This window comes from Cydia fagiglandana, chromosome 14 (assembly GCF_963556715.1).
Source record: "Cydia fagiglandana chromosome 14, ilCydFagi1.1, whole genome shotgun sequence".
Lineage (NCBI taxonomy): Eukaryota > Metazoa > Arthropoda > Insecta > Lepidoptera > Tortricidae > Cydia > Cydia fagiglandana.
In genome coordinates this window covers 8854864-8878090 of record NC_085945.1, presented here as the reverse complement: position 1 = coordinate 8878090, position 23227 = coordinate 8854864, and the positions used below count along the sequence as shown (strand labels likewise).

General features: G+C 37.1%; 1 protein-coding gene across 4 annotated transcripts in view; it reads left to right on the top strand.

Annotated features, from left to right (window-relative positions):
• The window catches only part of LOC134670708 (brain tumor protein), a 502486-nt gene that overhangs the window by 364241 nt on the left and 115018 nt on the right, over positions 1-23227 (top strand). For all 4 annotated transcript variants that reach the window (XM_063528523.1, XM_063528521.1, XM_063528524.1 and 1 more), the window contains one exon: positions 120-198. Coding sequence is in view for 1 of the 4 variants with exons in the window: in XM_063528519.1 (XP_063384589.1) it covers positions 120-198 (79 nt within the window). In the remaining 3 variants the exon portion in view is untranslated. The remainder of the gene's footprint in view (positions 1-119; positions 199-23227) is intronic.

Here is a 23227-nt window from a genome sequence, read left to right as displayed (position 1 = left end):
TTTTTACTTATTCAGCTCGTGTAGGGTCCATGCAGTTTTCGTTGTAAAGAATGATAATCTCTCAAGTTATTTAAAAAAATCAATTGAAGTTGTCTAATAAATATTTGTTATTGTTACAGATTTCTCTCAGCGGCGCCGACGGACGCGGCGCGGTGAACGCCAACCATGCATTAGATATCGCACAAACGATATCGAAACGTGAGTGTTAAGCTTTTTTCTCATAAGAGTTCTTCATTTACGAAGCAATATGTTTTGGTAACCTACGGTTAAGTATAGACGATTTTGTGCAACCGGCCCTAACCGGGCTAAGGGCGATTGTGCACTACAATGAATTTTACTGTCCGGCAGTCCGAGTTTTTACGGTCCGATATGGCACGCCATTACTTAAATGTATATATTAGCTTGTGCACTAAATTTTACCGTCCGACCTTTAACTTTTCCCCATCCCGGACAGTGTTTTTTTCCGGTCCGAGATGACAGCTATGAAAAACGTGTTTATGCTTGTGCACTGCGTCTGGAATTAGTATTATTCATGACTTGGTCGGGCGGGGGCGGGCTAGAGGGGGTGTGTTTCATGCCACTGCGCCGCACCTGCGAGTAAAAAGACGGACAAGTGCACAAGCCAACCATCCGTTTTTTTCATGCCACTGCGCCGTACCTGCGAGTAAAAAGACGGACAAGTGCACAAGCCAATCATCCGTTATTTTCATGCCATATCGGACCATGAAAACTCGGACTGCCGGACAGTAAAATTCATTGTAGTGCACAATCGCCCTAACACAGGGGTGGCGCGACAGTATCTCGCCCGCGAGATTAGATACCGACCGCTGAACTGATTTACATGAAATTTGGTGTGGTAACAGTTAGAAGCCCGGGGAAGGTCCTAGGATAGTTTTTATCATCATCATTATCCCACGAAGGCGAAGCCGCAGGCAGATGCTAGTAAACATATATAACTAAGGGCCAGTTGCACCAATCACAATTAACAGACTGATCAGTAGAGAACTATGAAATTTTCCATACAATAATATACAGGGTGTTTGATACATCGTTTGCCAAATTAAAACGGCAGATAGGTTGAGTCATTTGCTATCTTCTCATGCCTAGAAAAACTTTTTTTTTACTACTACGCAAGTAAAACTTTGAAATTTACGAAAAACTGGCATAGAAGTGAAAAAAAATGTGCGCCAAATTAATAATGTATACGCCTGAGAAGATAGCAAATGACTCAACCTATCTGCCGTTTTAATTTGGCAAACGATGTACCAAACACCCTGTATAACGAATGGTAAAACGGTGACAGACGGCTTGGTGCAACCGACCCTATCGGCCCGATTCGAACTTTAAGATGCCCATGTCAAATATACGATACGATAAAATACGATATAGATTAGATAGGTATGTCACTGTCAAACATGACGTTTTGGTTTGAAGAAACGTCACTTTTGACACTGACATATCTAATCCATATCGTAACTATCTAGTCGAAATATTTGACGTATCTTAAAGTTAGAATCGATCCGCAAGTATATGGTAACACACCGCCTACACCGAATGTGGCCTGTAATATGAGCAAAAAATTAAACTGTAGGCTGTACTCCTCATACTGACCAACATTTGTTCAGCGACTTTTAAAAATAACTTGTGGTTTGATTTTTAATACACTTTAAAGTTTATTTTAAGACGCAATGTATTGCGAATTTTGTTATGTTTAGGTCGTGACAAGCAACGTCAATCACAATGATATGGCGTGGCGATGGCGTCCATTGCAGATACCTAATATTTATTTTGTATGAAAAATAGGGAGTCTATATACTTCTTAATTTTTAAAAGTTGTAGTACAAAAGTATCACCTTTTGAGGAGTACAATCTATGTTTTAATTATTTGCTCGTGTTACAGGCCACACCCGGTATATCTAAGGGTCAGTTGCACCAACCACAATTAACAGCCTGATCAGTAGAGAACTATGAAACTTTCCATACAATAATATATAACGAATGCTAAAACGGTGACAGACGGCTTGGTGCAACCGACCCTATCGGCCCGATTCGAACTTTAAGATACCTATATCAAATATACGATACGATAAAATACGATATAGATTAGATAGGTATGTCACTGTCAAACATGACGTTTTGGTTTGAAGAAACGTCACTTTTGGCACTGACATATCTAGTCCATATCGTAACTATCTAGTCGAAATATTTGACGTATCTTAAAGTTAGAATCGATCCGCAAGTATATGGTAACACACCGCCTACACCGAATGTGGCCTGTAATATGAGCAAAAAATTAAACTGTAGGCTGTACTCCTCATACTGACCAACATTTGTTCAGCGACTTTTAAAAATAACTTGTGGTTTGATTTTTAATACACTTTAAAGTTTATTTTAAGACGCAATGTATTGCGAATTTTGTTATGTTTAGGTCGTGACGATGGCGTGGCGATGGCGTCCATTGCAGATACCTAATATTTATTTTGTGTGAAAAATAGGGAGTCTATATACTTCTTAATTTTTAAAAGTTGTAGTACAAAAGTATCACCTTTTGAGGAGTACAATCTATGTTTTAATTATTTGCTCGTGTTACAGGCCACACCCGGTATATCTAAGGGTCAGTTGCACCAACCACAATTAACAGCCTGATCAGTAGAGAACTATGAAACTTTCCATACAATAATATATAACGAATGCTAAAACGGTGACAGACGGCTTGGTGCAACCGACTCTATCGGCCCGATTCGAACTTTAAGATGCCCATGTCAAATATACGATACGATAAAATACGATATAGATTAGATAGGTATGTCAGTGTAAAAAATGACGTTTTGGTTTGAAGAAACGTCACTTTTGACACTGACATGTCTAATCCATATCGTAATATCTAGTCGAAATATTTGACGTATCTTGAAGTTGGATGCTGTTAAGCAATAATGTGTCAACGCACATTAATTTTTCAATAAGATGTCAACTCAAAAAATTTACGCTTAAAGTTGACATTTTATTGCAAAATGGATGTGGGATGACTCAGTTTTGTTAAACTCCATCCAGTTAGAATAGATCCGCAAGTATGTGGTAACACACCGCCTGCACCGCCGCCGCCGCCGCCTAAACAGAATAAAATAAAGATTTAAATGGGGCTCCCATACAACAAACGTGATTTTTGACCAAAGTTAAGCAACGTCGGGAGTGGTCAGTACTTGGATGGGTGACCGTTTTTTTTTTTTGCTTTTTGTTTTTGCATTATGGTACGGAACCCTTCGTGCGCGAGTCCGACTCGCACTTGTTTTTAGCATTAGAAATTAGGTAAACAATCTTGATGTGTCTTTTAATTGGAAAACACATTTTAAAAATAAGTTACTGCAAATATGTAACAATTATGAATCTAATACGATCATTTATATTCTTCTGCTTTCATAAGTAATAGTTATTGATTTTTAAAAAGCGTTTTTCAATTAAAAGACATGCTAAGATCGCTTACCTTCTTTCAAGTTCTGTCTAATGCTAAAAAAACGAACTGTAGATATCATTAATCGGAGCTTTCGTGTGGAAAGAAACCCCAAAAGAAATGCCGATGAACATGAGATTCGGCAACAAAAGCGAAAATCATTGTTTGAACATCAAATTAATCCATTGTATTAAGTTTTACATGGATTCTCCATTTCTCGAGCTATTGTTATTCTTATAATGAAGTTTTCGTGTTAGCGTGGATCTTTCTGCGAATTTGAGGTATTGCTCTACGATTTAATGTTATTTTGTAACACAATGACGTAATTGACGAAGAAAAACAAAACGCACCGGCCAAGTGCGAGTCGGACTCGCGCACGAAGGGTTCCGTACCATTACGCAAAAACGGCAAAAAAATGACGTTTGTTGTATGGGAGCCCCGATTAAATGTTTATTTTATTCTGTTTTTAGTATTTGTTGCTACAGCGACAGCAAAAATACATTATCTGTGAAAATTTCAACTGTCTACCTATATCGGTTCATGTGATACAGCCTCGTGGCAGACAGACAGACTGACAGTGGAGTCTTAGTAATAGGGTCCCGTTTTTACCCTTCGGGTACGGAACCCTAAAAACAATAATTATAATCTGTCAAGCCATTTCCGTCAGTAGAAAAGAGGAAATTTAAAAAAATGTAGGCGCGCATGATTATCGTTTCATAGAAATTTTGAATTTCGCGCCTTTTTCTACTGACAAATTCGTTAGACCGGCTATATTTTCTTCGTCAAGTGGACACTCAAACAAATCAGCTACCTATAAGCTTCGTGACCTGCTAGCGAATGATGTAATCGCAACATGCTTTCACATATATTGTATTGCATTATTAGGTTTCAGTGGCGGCGCGTCAAACATATCCATAGGCAAGCCGGGGCTAATAATTTGCCTTACATATTTCCTTTACAACTCTCCTCAAACGTCCAAAAACAGGCAAGCCGGTGGGAATCGGCTTTTATGGACGCGCCGCCTCTGTTATGTTTAGGCCTTTTTGATAAGCTTTGTCAATTACTGACCTAATTTTAATTTGTATTAATCATTAAATAAATATGTTGTCAGTCGTCACTATGAATCTCGATTTCATGACGCAGGGCTATAACCGCGAAAATCGAAGTTCGCAAATTGCGGGGATTTTTCTCTGTCACTCTAATTACGCCTTCATTGGAGTAAAAGAGAAAGATCCCCGCAATTTGCGAATTTCGGTTTTCGCGGTAGCCGCTCTGATTTCCACGAATTACCTGAACGCCTCACAGGAACATATTGATCCAACAGGTTAAACACAAATACCTATGTATACATACATCACACACGCTAACTGATTGTCGTTAGTGTGTACTTGTTGGAATTATCGCCTATTCACCTACATGTCGTTGACCTACACATAACAATAACGACCGATCAATCTTAGTCGTTATGCCCTTGCATTACGGATTACGAATGGTCAAACGTTGATATCTAGACTATTCACAACGGTCATCCAAGAATTATATGTAAAGTTTGACCTCTGATTATGAACTGTCGCTATAAATCTTAGAGGCCGAGTTAGACTAGGTCTGAGATCATAGTCGAGGCAAAATGCTTTTATGAATTAACAGTTTGTATAGGATGTACTAGAGAAGAGGGCGTTACGATACCTGTAGGTACATAGTTTTGATTGAACGCCTTTCATTTGAAATGGAATACCTTAAACAAGTTTAATTTAATTTAAAAGAGGTGTGTTGACACAAAATCGAATACCTTTAAACAAGCAATTCTTGTTGATTTGAATATTTCGGGGATCTCGGAAACGGCTCTATCGATTTGGAGGAAAATTGCTATATGGGGGTTTTCAGGGGCAATAAATCGATCTAACTAGGTCTTATCCCTGGGAAAACGCGCATTTTTTTTAAATATGTTTTCCGAGTAAAGCTCGGTCCCCAGATATTATCATTTATTAAGTAATTAATTTTTCATCAATACAGAAGACTGTCCACTCTTTTACGTCATATACTTACGTTTCTCCCTTTCTTTTGGCGTTTTTCGATGTACGGTTATCAATGTTATCATCTTCGCTAGGCTTTGACATGCACAAGTTTAGGATCCTAACATACTGCCGTATTCGAACTTCAAGATATTCACAAGAGACGACACATACTAGATCCATTCTAGATACGTTATTTATAGTTTAGATATCAACTAGTTCTCTTTTGCAGCGCAATTCGGGCAACCAATGTCAATTTTACGTTAGATACAGTAAGATATCTATTAGATGTGAATTGGATCTCTATTATCTCTAAGTCATGGAAATCGTTCAAGAGTATCTCCAGAATCGCGCAAATGCCAAATTTGGCAGGTTAGATCTTAAACATATCGTTATCGTATCTTGGTGATGTCTAATGGCTCCTCTACACGATGGGCCAGCGCCGGCCATTCCAAGGGACACAGCCATGCGGTAGAATGAGATAGCAATATCACTTGCTCCCTCTAACGCGTACATGCGTCCCTTGGAGTGGTCGGCGTTGGCTCATCGTGTAGAGGAACCCTAAAAGATATCTAATAGATATCTATTTCAAAATCCGAATCGGGCCCATACTAAAAACATCAAGTTACCGCCCTGCGCTGAAGATTTAACCCATCGCATAACCAAACTCAAAAACTCTCGAAACTCCTATAGACATCCATAACTTCAGAGGCGCCGTGTGGTAAATTAAATTATTCATCGTGGCTCTGAATTCATTATAATCCGTATGAAACTTCAACAGTTTCGGAGTAAATGCGTTATGTAGTTTACAACTCGGGGGATTAATTTTTAATAAAACTTTGCCGTGTCTACGCTTCTATTTTCTTGTTTATTTTGGCTTTCGGCTATTAAATTGTTTTGCAGGCGCGGTTTTTGTTCGCTTAAAGGTGGCCACTGACGAGACGTCACCCGGGACCTGCTTTGTAGCAGGGTCACTACCAAATCGACTAAGCTATGAGACCACACATACGCTAATAATATAAGTAGGTATCGGCTGGAGAGATGAGATACCTATATACCTATCTTAAGGTGGCCACTGACGAGCCTTCACTGAGAGAAAAATCATCACCAGGAATTAAAAAACAGTTCTGTACTGGGGGAAAAAATTAAGTTTTAGTAATAATTATGGACGTTGCACTATTTCTGTAAAGTTTATTTATTTCTACAAACAGCTCAGTAATCCCAAATATAATTTCAACAAAAAGATAATAGAAATTGCAAGAACTAATAGAAATTACAAAAGTAAATTTGTTCCTATTAGTTAACTCTCCTTGTCCCCGGATTAAATTTATTTTTGTAATTCTAAGTGTATTTTTGTTGTACTTTTCTCTCAGTGTTCCAACAGTCCAAATAGCGTGGCTGCAATCCAAAATCGGTCCGTGAATGTCAAAAACGTACAATGTTTAATATTAGGATGACGTCCATTTGGATGAATCCATTGTAACGGCATCCATTTGGAAGGCTCGTCAGTGGCCTGCTTAATGTTTAGGGGCATTGTTGGGTTTGGTTTGGAGTTAATAATTAATTCTGATACAGATTTCAGCCGAGGTATATTAAATTATGGCATTTAGCCAACGTTTGTGAAAACTGGCGTTAAGGCTACCTTTCCGTTGAGGTGGAGATGAGGTACGGGAATCAACCAATAGCAATTGGTTGTCTTCTGCGCTCAATCAATGCTATTGGTTGCAATCAAGCCTTACACTCGTGGTGGCGACCTCATAAGTTATGACCGTCTGACAGACTAGAAAGATACTTTAAAATAATTAACTGGATAATGAGGTCAGTACCTACGATTTATTTCTTTTATTTTATTGATAAAAATGTTTACATGACATTACAGTATTACATTGTACGTATATATTTATCTGCTTAGTGGGTACCTAAACATACAATTGAATAAATTTAATGTGAAATTACAATTAAATTATAACACCTCAAATCATAGGTAACTAAAACTGAATAATACAAAATTTATTTGAGTTAAACCAATGCGTCACGAAACTTAGACTAAAAGCAATAACAATACGTATAAGGCCTGAGTTACACTTGTAAGTTTTACTTACGTAAGTAGGGACAAAGCTATTTGTTAGAATGAGATAACGATATTCATCTCTCATTCTGTAGTATAGCCGTGTCCCTACTTACGTAAGTAAAACTTACAAGTGTAACTCAGGCCTAACAGCAACAATTATACTTAAATTTACGATAAATGGCGCTCTTTCGCTACGTGATAAGTTTCGTAGCTCGTAGCAAGAATTTCCCACGTCGTAGCGAAAACTCTTCGTAGCGCTTCGCTGTCATATTGCGTCAGATAGTGACATACTGCAATTTATTTATTTTATGATATGCAATTTATTTATTTAATAAACCCATTAAAACCAAATGTCACCGACTCCATAAATTTAAATTTAAGTAGAAAATAATTTACGTTCTCATTATTATCATTTATTACTTTGCACGCACGAAAGTAATTATTGACTGTGACTTTCATGATTACTTTCATTATGTCGAAGCTCAAATAATAATCGTATTGTTATTAACAATGAATAACCAGAATCCATAAATTCGCAAACCAAAAAGTTCATTTAAAACCGAAACCGCTAAACTACCGTGCAGCATTGAAAATTAATTTCGAGCTTAATGATTTATACTTTTGGATTTCCGAATAATTTTAGAGCAAAACCGAACGCCAGATCTAACCGCACCCTGTTGGATGTAATATTAATTTAAATATTCATTCGGAAAAGGTATTATTGCTTAATTTACTAGTATAATTAATTGTGTCCGCATTTTACGAACGGTTTGGCTTTCAGTGTCGCTGAATACTTTCATTTAATTTTAATCGAGAGTTACTTTTTATTTGATGCTGTAATTTTTTTTTCTTTATTTTTTATAATTATGCTTTATCTCTTTCTTGCAAATACATGAGTCAAAATGACAGATAAGACAAACGATTCATAGCTTTTTCAGGTCAGTATCGTGTTTATGAATATTATAATAGTCATTACAATATAAGTTTGTTTTAAACCATTGATTTGATTTACCCCCAAAAATTAGTTTTAAATACTCGTATTGAAGAGCGGCCTGTGCTCAGCAGTGGACGAAAACAGGCTGATGATGATAGAACAACAATGGACCAAGTTTTCCTTTGAATTATGTAATTTACCTTATTGACTTTTTTTATTTTTATCATGCTATAATAACTCCGCCTGGTACTCTCTTCCCGTCTTTTCTAGGTCACCTGACTGACACAAGCCTACGTCATCATCCGACAGCGCTACTATATGAGAATATGCGATAGCGCTAATATATAAATTGGCAATGTTATTGTGACGTAGGCTTGTGTCACTCTGGGAAGAGAAGACCATGTTTTATTAGACTATGATTTTTATATTTCGTAAATGTTAATCTATTCACCCTATTTAGAGATAATACTATTCATTTATCTGTCTATTGCCATATGCCGCTTGAATCAAGTGGTAAGTGTAACTGGAAATACTTCAAATTCATTCATAACATAACTACGAGCATGTACTTGAACGTCAAAGCTATGAAAAAATAGTTCGGGGATTAGAACTTAAAGTCTCAAGTGATCACTTCAGAACAGACACACACCAGCCGTTCTGTCATTTTAAAGAACGCCATCTGTATAACACTGTCCATATGTGGAACTTCTTCACTTTGCCGAACAACAAGCGCTATCGTTCAAATTACAACTTTACTGAAGAATGCAGAAGACTCAAATTGCAACAACAGATATAGTTCGTTGTCAGCTCAATGATTTCAACTTTCATCGGGCCCGAACTGTTTCATTCATCTTTTTTTATACAATAGTTCAAGTGCGTGCTTAGGAAATGACAAAAAACTGAAATTACAGTCATTAAGGAGTTTAAAATAACTTACTTTAACGGTAAGTTTGACGCTCGAATGGGAGGATAGTCGAGTGTGTGTGTATTAATACGAGTATGGAATACCTACTTATGCCTTAATTTCTATGAAGTCAGAGGGACATTTCTGTCATTCCTTAGATGTATTGAACTTATCTCACACCACAGTTTTATGTCAGATAAGTTAGTCTGGTGAAGGTACATGCCTTTCGTAAACAACTATGTAATATTATTGTCAAATTGTGTTGTTGGTCAAGTGATATTTTGTAATAATGACAGCTTCAGTTAAAGAGTGCAAGGGACCCACAGATTACCAGTTCGCAGGATGATATCAGCCTGTCAGTTAAACGCAAAAGGTGACAGTTCCGAACAACTGACAGGCTGATATCGTCCGGCGAACGGTAATCTGTGGGGGCCTTCAAGTATTGTCAAAACGTTAATGCATATTCGGATATTAGTTAAATAATCATTTTTGACTAAATGAACCTCACTTTAGATTTATAAAACTAACAATTTAACTTTTGTAGAATATTCAGGAAGTAGACTTGCTACTCGAAACGTTTAGATAAATATTTGCGTAGATACGCAGCCTAGCCTTCCAAGCCTAATTAAAGACTTGACACCAAGGCGAAACTACACATCTCCAGTAATAATTAACAGGAACATACTGCCGTATTCGAACTTCAAGATATTCACAAGAGACGACACGTACTAAGTAGATCCATTCTAGATACGTTATAGTTTAGATATCAACTAGTTCTCTTTTGCAGCGAAATTCGGGCAACCAATGTCATAAGTAAGATATCTATTAGATGTGAATTGGATCTCTAAGTCATATCCTGTGGAAATCGTTCAAGAGTATCTCCAGAATCGCGCAAATGTAAAATTTCACAGGTTAGATCTTAAACATATCATTAATCGTATCTTAGTGATGTCTAAAAGATATCTAATAGATGTCTATTTCAAAATCCGAATCTGGCCCATAGTTCCCATACATGTTATTAATGAGTACACTTAAAAGCAACATACCACATACCCTAGCGTAATTACACCGTTCCTATCAAAGGTATATCAATTTAGTATTAATACTTAACACGTAAATGCAATCTAACCCGAGAACTGCAAATATATATATACACGTACTTCAATTACGGCTCGGCCACGACATCGAGCGACTTGCGACGGCGGGAGCGATAACCATAGGTTGGAGCGTGACACAGCGATCGGACCTTTCGCTCCAACCTATGGTTATCGCTCCCGCCGTCGCAAGTCGCTCGATGTCGTGGCCGAGCCGTTAATGCGCGAGATGGGACGGGCGGTGATTAAGTACTAGTCAAAATACGTACAGCCGTATTCGAACAATGAGATACGTCAAATACTAGATATTGAAACGATATGGATTAGATATGTCAGTGCCAAACAAGTGTCAAAAGTGACGTATTTGTTTGAAGAAACGTCAATTTTGACACTTCTTTGACACTGACATATCTTTTCTAGATCTATTAACTGACGTATCTTAACGTTGGAATCGGTCCGGTAGTAAGTAAGTACATACGATGTACGTTAATGTCGAATAGTGCGTGACGATATATCATGTAAATCTATAATACATATATGAAACACTAATGGAGAAAAAAAATACCGACAATTTTAAGACTTTTTGCATGCTAGTTTCGTAGCGAAGATTAATGTTTTGACTAGTCTATTTTCTGGATAATAAGTGTAAATTACAAGTTTTTATTTTATTATTTGTATGGCTTATAATTCTCTTCTTATTATTTTCAATTATCAAACTTAAAATAGGTACAGTCGGCAATATATCGAAGCGACCAAGGTGTTCACAATATCTGAACATGCACTCTAACGCCTTGACAATAGAGGCGTGCTCAGATGATTGTGAGCACCTTGGCCGCTCCGATATATCTGATGGCGACTGTACACATGTGAAATACCATAAAAATTAATGTGATAAAATGGGACTCTTGTCTTGTACTGTTCATTTATTTTTAACTAGATTACTCCATTTAGTACGCGTAATGTAACATGGCGGAAACATACTGTAGTTTCTAAAAGCTTTCACCTGAAAATGGGACTGCTTAACCATGCCCTTGAATCTCACTACTACTTATTTATTTAACCTATTATATGTATACATATGTCCAGCGAGCCAACTGTGGCATACAGTACGCATGAATACAAACCACGTTTCCTGGGTAAGAGTATTGAACTACATTTTAATACGGCGAATGTATGTATAATACCATAAAGTATAAAAATAAATTAAGAAAGAGTGGTAGCGGTACTGATATATAAAAAAAAAACAAAATATCATTTATTATCAGGCAACTAAGGCCCATAAATACATACTTTATAAACTAACATACATACAATACATATATTCCTCTACTTGACGGTAGATGTGAACGGTCCACTTTACTAATTAAATAGAAATAGGCTTTTAGCCTTTTAGGCGTCAAGAGATGAGGCGAGCCCTAAAAAAACCGGGCAAGTGCGAGTCGGACTCGCGCACGAAGGGTTCCGTACCATAAAGCAAAAAAAAACGGAAAAAAATGCAAAAAGAAAACGGTCACCCATCCAAGTACTGACCACGCCCGACGTTGCTTAACTTTGGTCAAAAAACCGGGCAAGTGCGAGTCGGACTCGCGCACGAAGGGTTCCGCACCACAATGCAAAAAAAAAAAGCAAAAAAAAAAACGGTTACCCATCCAAGTACTGACCCCGCCCGACGTTGCTTAACTTTGGTCAAAAATCACGTTTGTTGTATGGGAGCCCCATTTAAATCTTTATTTTATTCTGTTTTTAGTATTTGTTGTTATAGCGGCAACAGAAATACATAATCTGTGAAAATTTCAACTATCTAGCTATCACGGTTCGTGAGATACAGCCTGGTGACAGACGGACGGACGGACGGACGGACAGCGAAGTCTTAGTAATAGGGTCCCGTTTTACCCTTTGGGTACGGAACCCTAAAAATCACGTTGCTGTATGGGAGCCCCACTTAAATCTTTATTTTATTCTGTTTTTAGTATTTGTTGTTATAGCGGCAACAGAAATACATCATCTGTGAAAATTTCAACTGTCTAGCTATCACGGTTCGTGAGATACAGCCTGGTGACAGACGGACGGACGGACGGACGGACGGACGGACAGCGAAGTCTTAGTAATAGGGTCCCGTTTTAACCTTTGGGTACGGAACCCTAAAAAGAGCTAAAAGGCTCGAGTCTTTTGGATCACTATGTGGACTACGAAATAAAGCGCATTTTGGTAGGACTGATGTATGGAGTTACCACTCTTTTTCTTACTTATTTTACTCTATCCTCGTGCCGCCCAATGTACATTAGGATGTACACTCAGTTTCGATGCAATGTCAACCTTAATTAAAAACTAAGTAGTAAGCATTTCATTTGTCTCGTAAAATTATCGAACAAATGAAATTCAACCCAATTGAAAATACAACAAGATTCTAACTTCCTTGGCTATCATTTTGTATGGTGGGAGACTATGATAATATTACGTCACTTACAGACGCTCGATACGAGTACACATAGCTTTAGCCGACTCGCCTCCACATCACTTATTAATATACATAACAAAGATTCGCAGTACACCCCCATTTACATAATCTCTCTGGGAATTTCGCTTTATGTCATAATTTATTCCTTAACCTGTATACCTTGCTAATGAAGTAATAAAGTTTATATTCGAATAGCCGTGTTATAAAGCGAGGCATGTGTATTCAGAGCTTACAGAGCGGAGGCTTTCTATTAAAGTTAGCCAGTGTAAGAGTAACTTTATAATCTGTAACAGCTATGTATTATGTGTGCGCAGTTATGCTAGTTCGGTTCTGTATAGAGATGGGTAGTGAGTAAATACTCACGGGTAAATACCGAGTAAATACTCAGTATTTACTCAATATACCCGTATTTACTCGTTTATACCCAAATTGGTGGGTATAAACTATTTAGAGTGCTGAAAGGGGCATATAAATTTGAAATATAGGTGTATTTTGTAAGCCGCTACTGGATTGAGTACTCAAAATTGTAAGAAATGTATTTTTAAGAGGGGCACTCCATACATGTAACTAATTGTCACAAAAAAAAATCTCAGAAACCACCAACATGTTGCACATCATTAAATGGGTCTTTAAAAATAACTGGAATGTTTCTAAGAACATTTTTGGATAAGTTGAATATTTTTGGAAAAAAATCATTTCGAAAGGCCAAAATAATGTTTATCTCTCTATAACCTTAGAACCAAAGTTCAGAAAAAATATGAAAACATATTGGGAGATTAGCCGTATAATAGGGTACAAAAAACAATATTTTGAACATCCTCGGCTGAGCCATTTTTGAGTTTTCTTTAAAAAACCCTTAATAAAAGGTCGTAAGTGCCGCGTAAACACGCACTTTTGCGCGACATGCACTTATCTAGAACATCGGTAGAATTTAAGTTCTCATATTTTTAAAGTAAATACCTTCTTATTTAAAACAAAATTGTTAACAAAATTTGCCTCTCACTAATAATTACCTTTTTTTCCTAAATTAAGCGTCCTCTATGCTTTTTATTTTAAAGATATTGTTAATACACGTTAGCACTCTTCAATAAAAGACAATTTTGTTCTTAAATCTCACTTTTTGAATAATTTATAAGCAATCGTTTTTACCCACCTAAATGAGTAAATACGGGTATTTATCGGGTGCTTTGAGTAAATACCGAGTAAATACTCAGTATTTACTCACCCCTACCCATCTCTAGTTCTGTATTAATGGAATATAGTTCTTTAATTTTGGATGAGTCAGATGGCAGGTTGAATGTAGTTAGTAGCTACACTATGATAAAACTATTATCACTAAACTATTATCATTTATTATCATTATCATTTATTATCATTATATCATTTATCTATAGTAATATTATTATCATTTAATATTACTATAGAACTAAAGTAAACACATACACGGGAGCATACACCTGCCGCGTGTGTGGACGAAGGATCCTCTCCCGCATAGGGCTATACAGCCACGAACGCAAGTGTCGTTACCGGGATGCTGCTTAAAACATCTGACACAGATGAAAAGGCCTATTATTATTATTAAAGTAAACACAAACGGTTTAGATCAGGTCAGTCTCACACTTAGTGTGGATTGCACAAAACCGTCTGTCTACGGTAAAGCATTCGCAAAATTTTATTGTATGTATTTCATAGTAAACCGCTGAGTGACGTTGATGAGTCTGTCAAACGTGGTTGGTGCAACTGGCCCTTACGGCTCGGCCACGACATTTAGCGACTTGCGATGGCTACAGCGACAACCGTAGGTAGGAACGAAAGGTCCGATCGCTGTGTCTCGCTCCAACCTATGGTTATCGCTGCCGCCGTCGCAAGTCGCTCAATGTCTTGGCCGAGCCGTTAAACGTGCAAGCACAAAGAATAAATAATAGTACTAGGTACAGAAGACACTCTAACAAAACGCGTCTGTTACGATCAGTACAGATATGGCCGCTAGGCGGCGACAGCGCCACGTGCGGCTTATGGCTAGCCACCAAAATTAGTGTGGAACGGATGTACATTTAGCTACATGTAGCAAAGCGACGATATCGCGGAGTGAGCCACGCCTGGTGCAAGTTGGTACAGTCGCCATCAGATATATCGGAGCGGCCAAGGTGTTCACAATATCTGAACACGCACTCTAACGCCTTGGCAATAGAGGGGTGTTCAGATATTTGTGAGCACCCTGGCCGCTCCGATATATCTGATGGCGGCTGTACATTAGCATAGGCATTAAAACCGGATGTTCAAACACACGTGGAGCATCAGGCTGATTTCCCGTGGCCGCGTGCAATCTTAATTCGCATTCACTTCCGGGCTGATTAAAGTTTTAGTGGACGTTGTAAGGAAAAATTCTACCTGGCGGAAAATGGCCGAGTCGTTTCGTACACAGTTTCACTTACATGACTACTGAACATTGTAAGTTAAATAAACTAAAATAAGTACAAAAATAATCTGTAATACTTTATTAAGTTCATCATTGACAAGCCCAAAGCAGGCGTGGCTCACTCCGCGATTTCGTCGCTTTGCTACAGGTAGCTAAAAGTACATCCGTTCGACCCCAATTTTGGGGTTTGCCATAAGCCGCGCGAGGCGCTGTCGCCACCTAGCGGCCATATCTGTGCTGATCGTGACAGACACGTTTTGTTAGAGAGTGAGTCTTCTGTACCTAGTACTATTATTATGCCCAAAGCACAAATTCTTGATAAAGCAACTTGTTTTCTTATAATTTTAATATGTACGTGTGCTATAAACTAGATGTGTAATAAGCACAATCAGCAGCATAAGTTGCTAAGCGGGCATGGTGTTCAAAATTACCTTGACACGCTCTTATTCTCTTAACAATTAAGTCGCGTCAAGATTATTTTGAACACCTCGCCCGCTTAGCAACTATTCCTGCTGACTGTACTAGATGGTAAACATTGCATTTAAACAGTGCGAAAAAAGCCTTAGAACTCTTCGCATATACTTTTAAAGCCTTATCACAGAATAAATAATAGTACTAGGCACAGAAGACTCACTCTCTAACAAAACGCGTCTCTCACGATCAGCACAGATATGGCCTCTAGGTGGCGACCGCGCCACGCGCGGCTTATGGCAAACCCCAAAATTGGGGTCGAACGGATGTACTTTTAGCTACCTGTAGCAAAGCGACGAAATCGCGGAGTGAGACACGCCTGGCCTTATAAAGAAGCTTCAGTGAGCTTGAAAGGAAAAGTTGTTAATATGCCGACTGAAAGGGTGTAATGAATACATATAATGATAATTAAAGTTAAAAGCTCAGTGTGATCGCATTACGGAAGGTTACTTGTGGAGTTTCGACATGAGAACGAGGCGCAAGGAATTCTTTGGTACAGTCGCCATCAGATATATCGGAGCGGCCAACGTGCTCACAAATATCTGAACACGCCTCTATTGTCAGGGCGTTAGAGTGCGTGTTCAGATATTGTGAACACCTTGGCCGCTCCGATATATCTTATGCCGACTGTAAAGGAAAAGGGGTTAGAAATATGTCATTTACATTCCCATATTATATTTATCTTATTTTACCTTGGAATTTCACCGGCGTCGGCGATAATATCTTGTATTAAGCTCCATTTAGAAGATTTAAGAACTTGCATGCAATATTTGATAGATTGCTAACTAACAGAGTAGTGTACCTATATTCAGTCGATTTACCAAATACCGCAATGTAACGAAAATCGCATGCAAAATGAACCATCTAAATAAGGCGAAATTTTGAACAAAAAACTTTTAAAAATTTATATTGTCTTTGAAAAAATCGGGCACATCTTCACAAAAACAGCCTCCTTAAATTGTCTGTCGCCATCTTGCGTACAGTTGATCCAATTATCGCCGCGGACGAACGGAATGACAAAGTGGGGGATTACCGCTTTTGTTGACAGCCCTAATAGTATTATGGTGCGTTTGTCTTACCAGTGTACTGGCTTAAGTCACTGTCGAGTTACTTGACCAAAATGTAGTTAAAATATTTTTCACTTTAAAAATCTACTACATAGGTATACCGGAGAATGCTATGAGAAGTTATATTTAAAGTTTAACGTAGGTATTACAGTTAATTTTATAATATCTGGGAGAACGAGCTTCGGTCGGTAAACGTATAAAAACTTAAAAAATGCGCGTTTTTCCAGATATAAGACCCCGTATAGCAAATATCATCGAAATCGTTCGAGCCGTTTTGGAGATCCCCGAATATATATTTGAATGAATTGCTCGTTTAAAAGTTTAAGATAGGTATAATATTTCCTTTGTCTATGGTATAATTAACAATTTATGTATATTGCCATCAAATTTTTTTTTCATAATTTAAACATCTTCAAGTCCTTAAGCCTAACATTTTCTATAAAACCTACGTAAAATATTAAATATACATCTTTTTAGAAAATGTAATCTTAAAATCATAACTAACTTATGTGTCATTATGCCTAACACGTTTTTGCACTCCAATGTAGTCATAATCACTTACTGCTGTACCATTGAAAAGCTAATATCATGCGGCGCATAGCTGCAGTGTTAGTTTCGCGAATTGCCTCGTTTGGCTTTAATGAATTAGGGATTTGTATGCTAATTTTACGTTATTCCGACTGGCTGCTGCATACATTATTGTGTTCATGTCGTCACATGTAAATCATATATTAATTAGATTCGTTACGCTTTACAATTTCACATTGAAGTAGACTATTATATGAAGCGATAGGCCAGGTAATACTCGTATACAGCACTATAAAAAGTAACAATACCTATCTTAAGAAATTGACAAAATAAGAATATGGGACAATTGCAATTTTGTATTTAATTTGGTGATTTCGAAAGAATAAGTAACTTTTTTTCTTTTACTTTAGTTTTTTTTTTTGTCAGACCATAATAGGTAATAAATTTCAACATTAATTGCAAGTTTAATAAATATTACTTGCTTAATACAAACGGACCATCGAATTATCTTACTGTATTGAACATTCGAGAACATTAACGCTTGAAAAATCTTTGTTATTTGAAACAAGTGGCAAAATTATGGGTAAGTTAGCTTTTATACTTCATAATTAGATATTTCTTAGACAGATAAAGTTTAAATAGCCAAGATGGAGAAGTTTCAAGTGTTTTCTGAAAGCTTTTTCCAAAATTTATTAAAGTATTCCCGAAGTTAGCGTTTGGGCACCAGTATTTTATTTAATTTTGTCTAGCGAGCACTTTTACAGTTTAATATTATAGCTTTTGATTATTTTTGATCTTTACGCGGACATTTGTTTTATATAAGGTACGTGATTTAGTATATCTTAGGGAACAGTGTACACAAATAACTAATTAACGCCGTATTTGCTTAGTTAGATTATTGCATAAAAAGTTAAATTGTTAAATTTCGTTTCGCACTAAATAGGTACTTAAATCCTTATTCAAGATGCCAATTAAAGTCAGAAGTTGCTAAACGGGCGAGGTGTTCAAAACATATTAGTTTAGTAGGTACCTACCTATTAGTTACTATAGTGCTGAACCGGGCATCTACCTATAGAACTATAGATAGAGTATAGACTGAAATAGACTAATTGTACTAATAAATGTATTTCAAGATTACAATATGAATGAATGTAAAATCTTCAACAATTCCATTCGTTTGACAATCAAATCCATATCCAACAACTGACGAAGCGGTTAAATCTGTATTATCAGTGTAAACCATTCGTTAATGAACGAACGGATTGTCCCGACAATCGGGCTGAAAACCATTGTTCAATTTTGAATTCGACTAAAATTCTGACCAACGATATCATGGAGGGTTTTTTGAAGATTGGCCAAGGGTCCTGTTTTGTGGATGACTCACGCTAGACCGGGCCGTGACCAGGCCGGAGCTTCGTTTTCTATGGAGAGCATCACGTTATCACCGGGGCTCGGGCGTGGCACGGTGCGGGCCCGGCCCGGTCACGTCCCGGAGCCTCCTGACAACCCGGAGACTCAATTTTGATGACTCACGTTAGACCGGGCCGTGTCCGGGCCGGAGCTTTCGGCGTTAACTTTTCTATGACATGACAGGCGATCACGTGATGATTTCCATAAAAAACGATGCGCCGGAAGCACAGACACGATCGGTCTAACGTGAGTCGGCCTTAAAGATGGCTATACTTTAAACAACGTTAATAAAATCGGTCCGTATTATTCATGTCATTGATGTAAAAAATATACCATTTAAAATACTCTAGTTTCCATTTTTTGATTTTACTTATTTAATTTAAGATCTTAGAACGTTACAAAACGAATCTTTCTCTTACACGAATTTTATTATCATCTATATTTGTTATGAACTTTATTTTCTTAGTAGGTACTTAGTTTATTTACTTATTTTTATATTTCTAATATTACAACGTCTTTGTTACAGGTAAGTTGTTTGCAGTTTTCGCAGAAAGGGTAAATATAAATACAAATAAATTTAATTGGAGTATTTATCATAAAATAGAAAATACTAACAACTGTTTTATAAAGACTAAGGGTCGGTTGCACCAAACTGTTCGTATCGTTAAAGAGTTCGCTAAATTTTTATGTATGAAAAGTTTCATAGTAAAGCGCCGGGGCGCGCCGGCTGACGTTGATCAGGCTGTCAAATGTGGTTGGTGCAACTGGCCCTAAGGGTCGGTTGCACCAAACTGTTACGAACGTTAAAGAGTTCGCAAAATTTTTATGTATGGAAAGTTTCATAGTAAAGGCGCGGGGCGCGCCGGCTGACGATGATCAGTCTGTCAAATGTGGTTGGTGCAACTGGCACTTAGGGTCGGTTGCACCAAACCGTTCGTATCGTTAAAGAGTTCGCTAAATTTTTATGTATGGAAAGTTTCATAGTAAAGCATCGGGGCGCGCCGGCTGACGTTGATCAGTCTGTCAAATGTGGCCGGTGCAACTGGCCCTTAGTAATGCATTAATGGCACTCAAGTGAATATCAATCGTAAAACATTCAAATATACTATAAACAAACAAACAAACACTTCGATATCGATACAATATAAATATTTTCTAAGAATATTAACTTAAAGAAATAATTGCTAGTATTCTTTATATTGTTTGTTTTTAACCTAGCTTGTATTTTGTTTTATAAAAGCATAGCATTTATGTAAAACACAGTTTATTAGTGAATAACCTGTTATATACGGACGGATAGATGGATATATAAGATAAGATAAGATTGCACTATAAAGAAAAATTGCACTATAAAAACGAAAAAGATCTACTAAAAATTCGATAGTGAAATTATTTTGTTTTTTTGTCGTGTACTTAAAAATAACTATATATTTTATACTCCTTGCTACGGGTATCAAACAAGAATTCCATAGAGTACTTATAATTTTTTTACTTTGTAGAATATTTGAATCTAATGTTTGCAATTATTACAGTTTGAGAAACATAAGTTGTTATTGCATTTCTTATCGGCGGCTAACTGGGCTCGACCGGTCGCATTCCTTTGTTGTGTTAAAGAATGGGCTGTATCTATGCAAATTGTTGTATACTAATTTAAATCATATTTGCTTAAACATAAAAGTTAGTTTGTTTTTTTTCGGCCCAAAGTACGATTTTGAGCTTAAGAGGGTGTTTGTACTATTGTGTTTGAGTTTTGTGAGAACGAGGGAAACTATAAGAGGGAAATTATTTAACATGCGTTGTTTAGTAGGTTATATTTTAAAGTTTTTATCAATGAAATGGGTCTAGATAATTTTTCAGTGTACTACCAAAATGTGAGAGGCCTCCGGACTAAAACTAACACCTTTAGCCGTAGTGTAAAATTAAATAATTACGATTTAATTGTCTTATGTGAAACTTGGTTGTTACCTGGGGTGCTGGATAGTGAACTGTTTGATGACCGGTATTTAGTTTTTCGTCGCGATCGTGACTATGTTAAGACGGGCCAGTCGAAAGGCGGCGGAGTACTTATCGCGGTCCGGCGAGATCTACTCTCAGTTCAGACTGCTGACTGGCAGTCCTCGGCAGAAGACCTATGGATTACGATCTCTCTTAGAGACCATCTACGTAAAAAAACTTTTCACCTGCATGTTTGTGCGTTATACCTCTGTGATCAGAACAGAGGTAACAAATTTTACACTCAGCTGTCTAATTTCCTATCTAAGCTCAAATCGGTAATTACTTTTTCTAACGTCTCAGATAAATTTTTGGTACTGGGTGATTTTAATATGAGTAGCATTCAGTGGTTGCCGGGTAATCCTGGTCTCCAGCCTTCAAATGTCACTAGTGATAAAATCAAGGAATTCATTGATGTGTTATATGATTGTAATTTAATGCAATTTAATAATAACCCAAATCGATTTGGAGGTATACTCGACCTAGTACTGTGTAATGACCTGGTGTGTGTTTCAGCGTCTGAGGATGCTCTAGTCCCTGAAGATCCATATCACCAGTCATTATTGATTCGGCCCGGTTTTATTGAACTTTGCTCCCTTCAGGCGCCGGTACGTACCACTTTTGCTTATAGCCGCGGTGACTACCACAATATACGTTCTCGTTTATCGGAGATCGATTGGGAAGTTGAGCTTAGAACTGGCGATATTGAGGCAGTGGTTGACTTTTTCTATTCTACTCTTTACAAGTTGAGAAGTCAATTCATTCCTACCAGAAAAAGCAAAAATACTAATTATCCGCCATGGTACACTCCAGCGTTAATTAAACTCATAAAGGAAAAATCTAAATTTCATAAAAAATATAAAAATTATAATAATAAGCGTGATGAGTTAACATTTAAATTACTTCGTCTAAGGTTGGTTAAAACAGAAGAACATTGCTATAAAAATTATATAAAATACGTGGAGGAGGCTATAACGAAAAACCCTAAATTATTTTGGACGTTCATGAAAGACAAAAGAAGACATGGCGCGCTACCTGCCACGATGACCTACCAGGATCAATCAAGTAGTGACGGGGCGGGAATAAGTGAGCTATTTAACTCGTTCTTTTCCTCTACATTTCTGAAACCCTCACAGAGCTGTTCCAGCGTGCCAGGTAATGTCCCAGATAGTTGTTTACCCACTCCCTGTGACATTTCTTCTATTGAAGTAGATAGCAACCAGGTTTATAAATTACTAAAGTCACTTGACCCTAACAAATCGGCAGGACCTGACACAATCCCGGCTACATTCCTTATTAACTGTGCGTGTGAACTTTCAACCCCAGTATCAATCATCTTCGGTCGTTCCCTTTCTGACGGGGCAATTCCAGTTATATGGAAATCTGCATATGTTACACCAATTCACAAATCAGGTTCAAAAAATAATATAGAAAACTATAGACCCGTTTCCAAATTATGTATCTTGGCTAAAGTTTTCGAGCGTATTGTTTATAATCAAGTTTATGTCAATATCAAGTCTATAATCATTCCTCAGCAACACGGCTTTGTCGGTGGAAAATCTACCGTCACGAATTTAGTGTCTTTTAACGATTTTGTTTCATACAATATGGGGAAAGGTAACCAAATTGATGTGATATATACCGATTATAGCAAATGTTTTGATCGAATAGATCATAACATATTATTATTCAAATTACAGACTCTGGGTATCCGTGGTGATCTTTTCAGGTGGTTCTCGGCCTACGTATTAAATAGAACTCAGGCTGTTGTTCTTAATGGCTTCAAGTCGTCCTGGATAAGGGTACCCTCCGGAGTTCCCCAGGGATCATTGTTAGGGCCACTTTTATTTGTGATCTTTATCAACGATATTGGTTCAATTTTTATCAATAGTATGTTTCTGCTTTATGCGGACGATATGAAAATCTTCAAAATAGTTAATAGTGAATTTGAGGCAAAATTATTGCAAGACGATTTAGATAGACTGGATTTGTATTGTAAAAACAACAATTTAGATTTAAATGTTTCAAAATGCTTTAGTATGAGTTTTACTAGAAAAAGAAATGTTTATAAAAGTGTGTACAAAATTAAATCACATAACCTTATAACTAAAAAGTCCTGCCGGGATCTAGGTGTCATTTATGATGATAAACTTACTTTTAATGAGCATGTAGAAAGTATTACTGACAAAGCCTATAAAGCTCTTGGCTTTCTGATTCGATCTGCTGGTGACTTTAAAAAAATGAAAACAATTAAAATCATATACTGTGCCTATGTAAGATCTCAACTCGAATATGCTTCTCAAATATGGAACCCGTTCTATAAGGTGTATGCAGAAAATATTGAAAAAATTCAGAAGAAGTTTGTTAGATTCCTCTCCTTTAAATTTAAGCTATCTATGGACAACTATCTTATGTCATG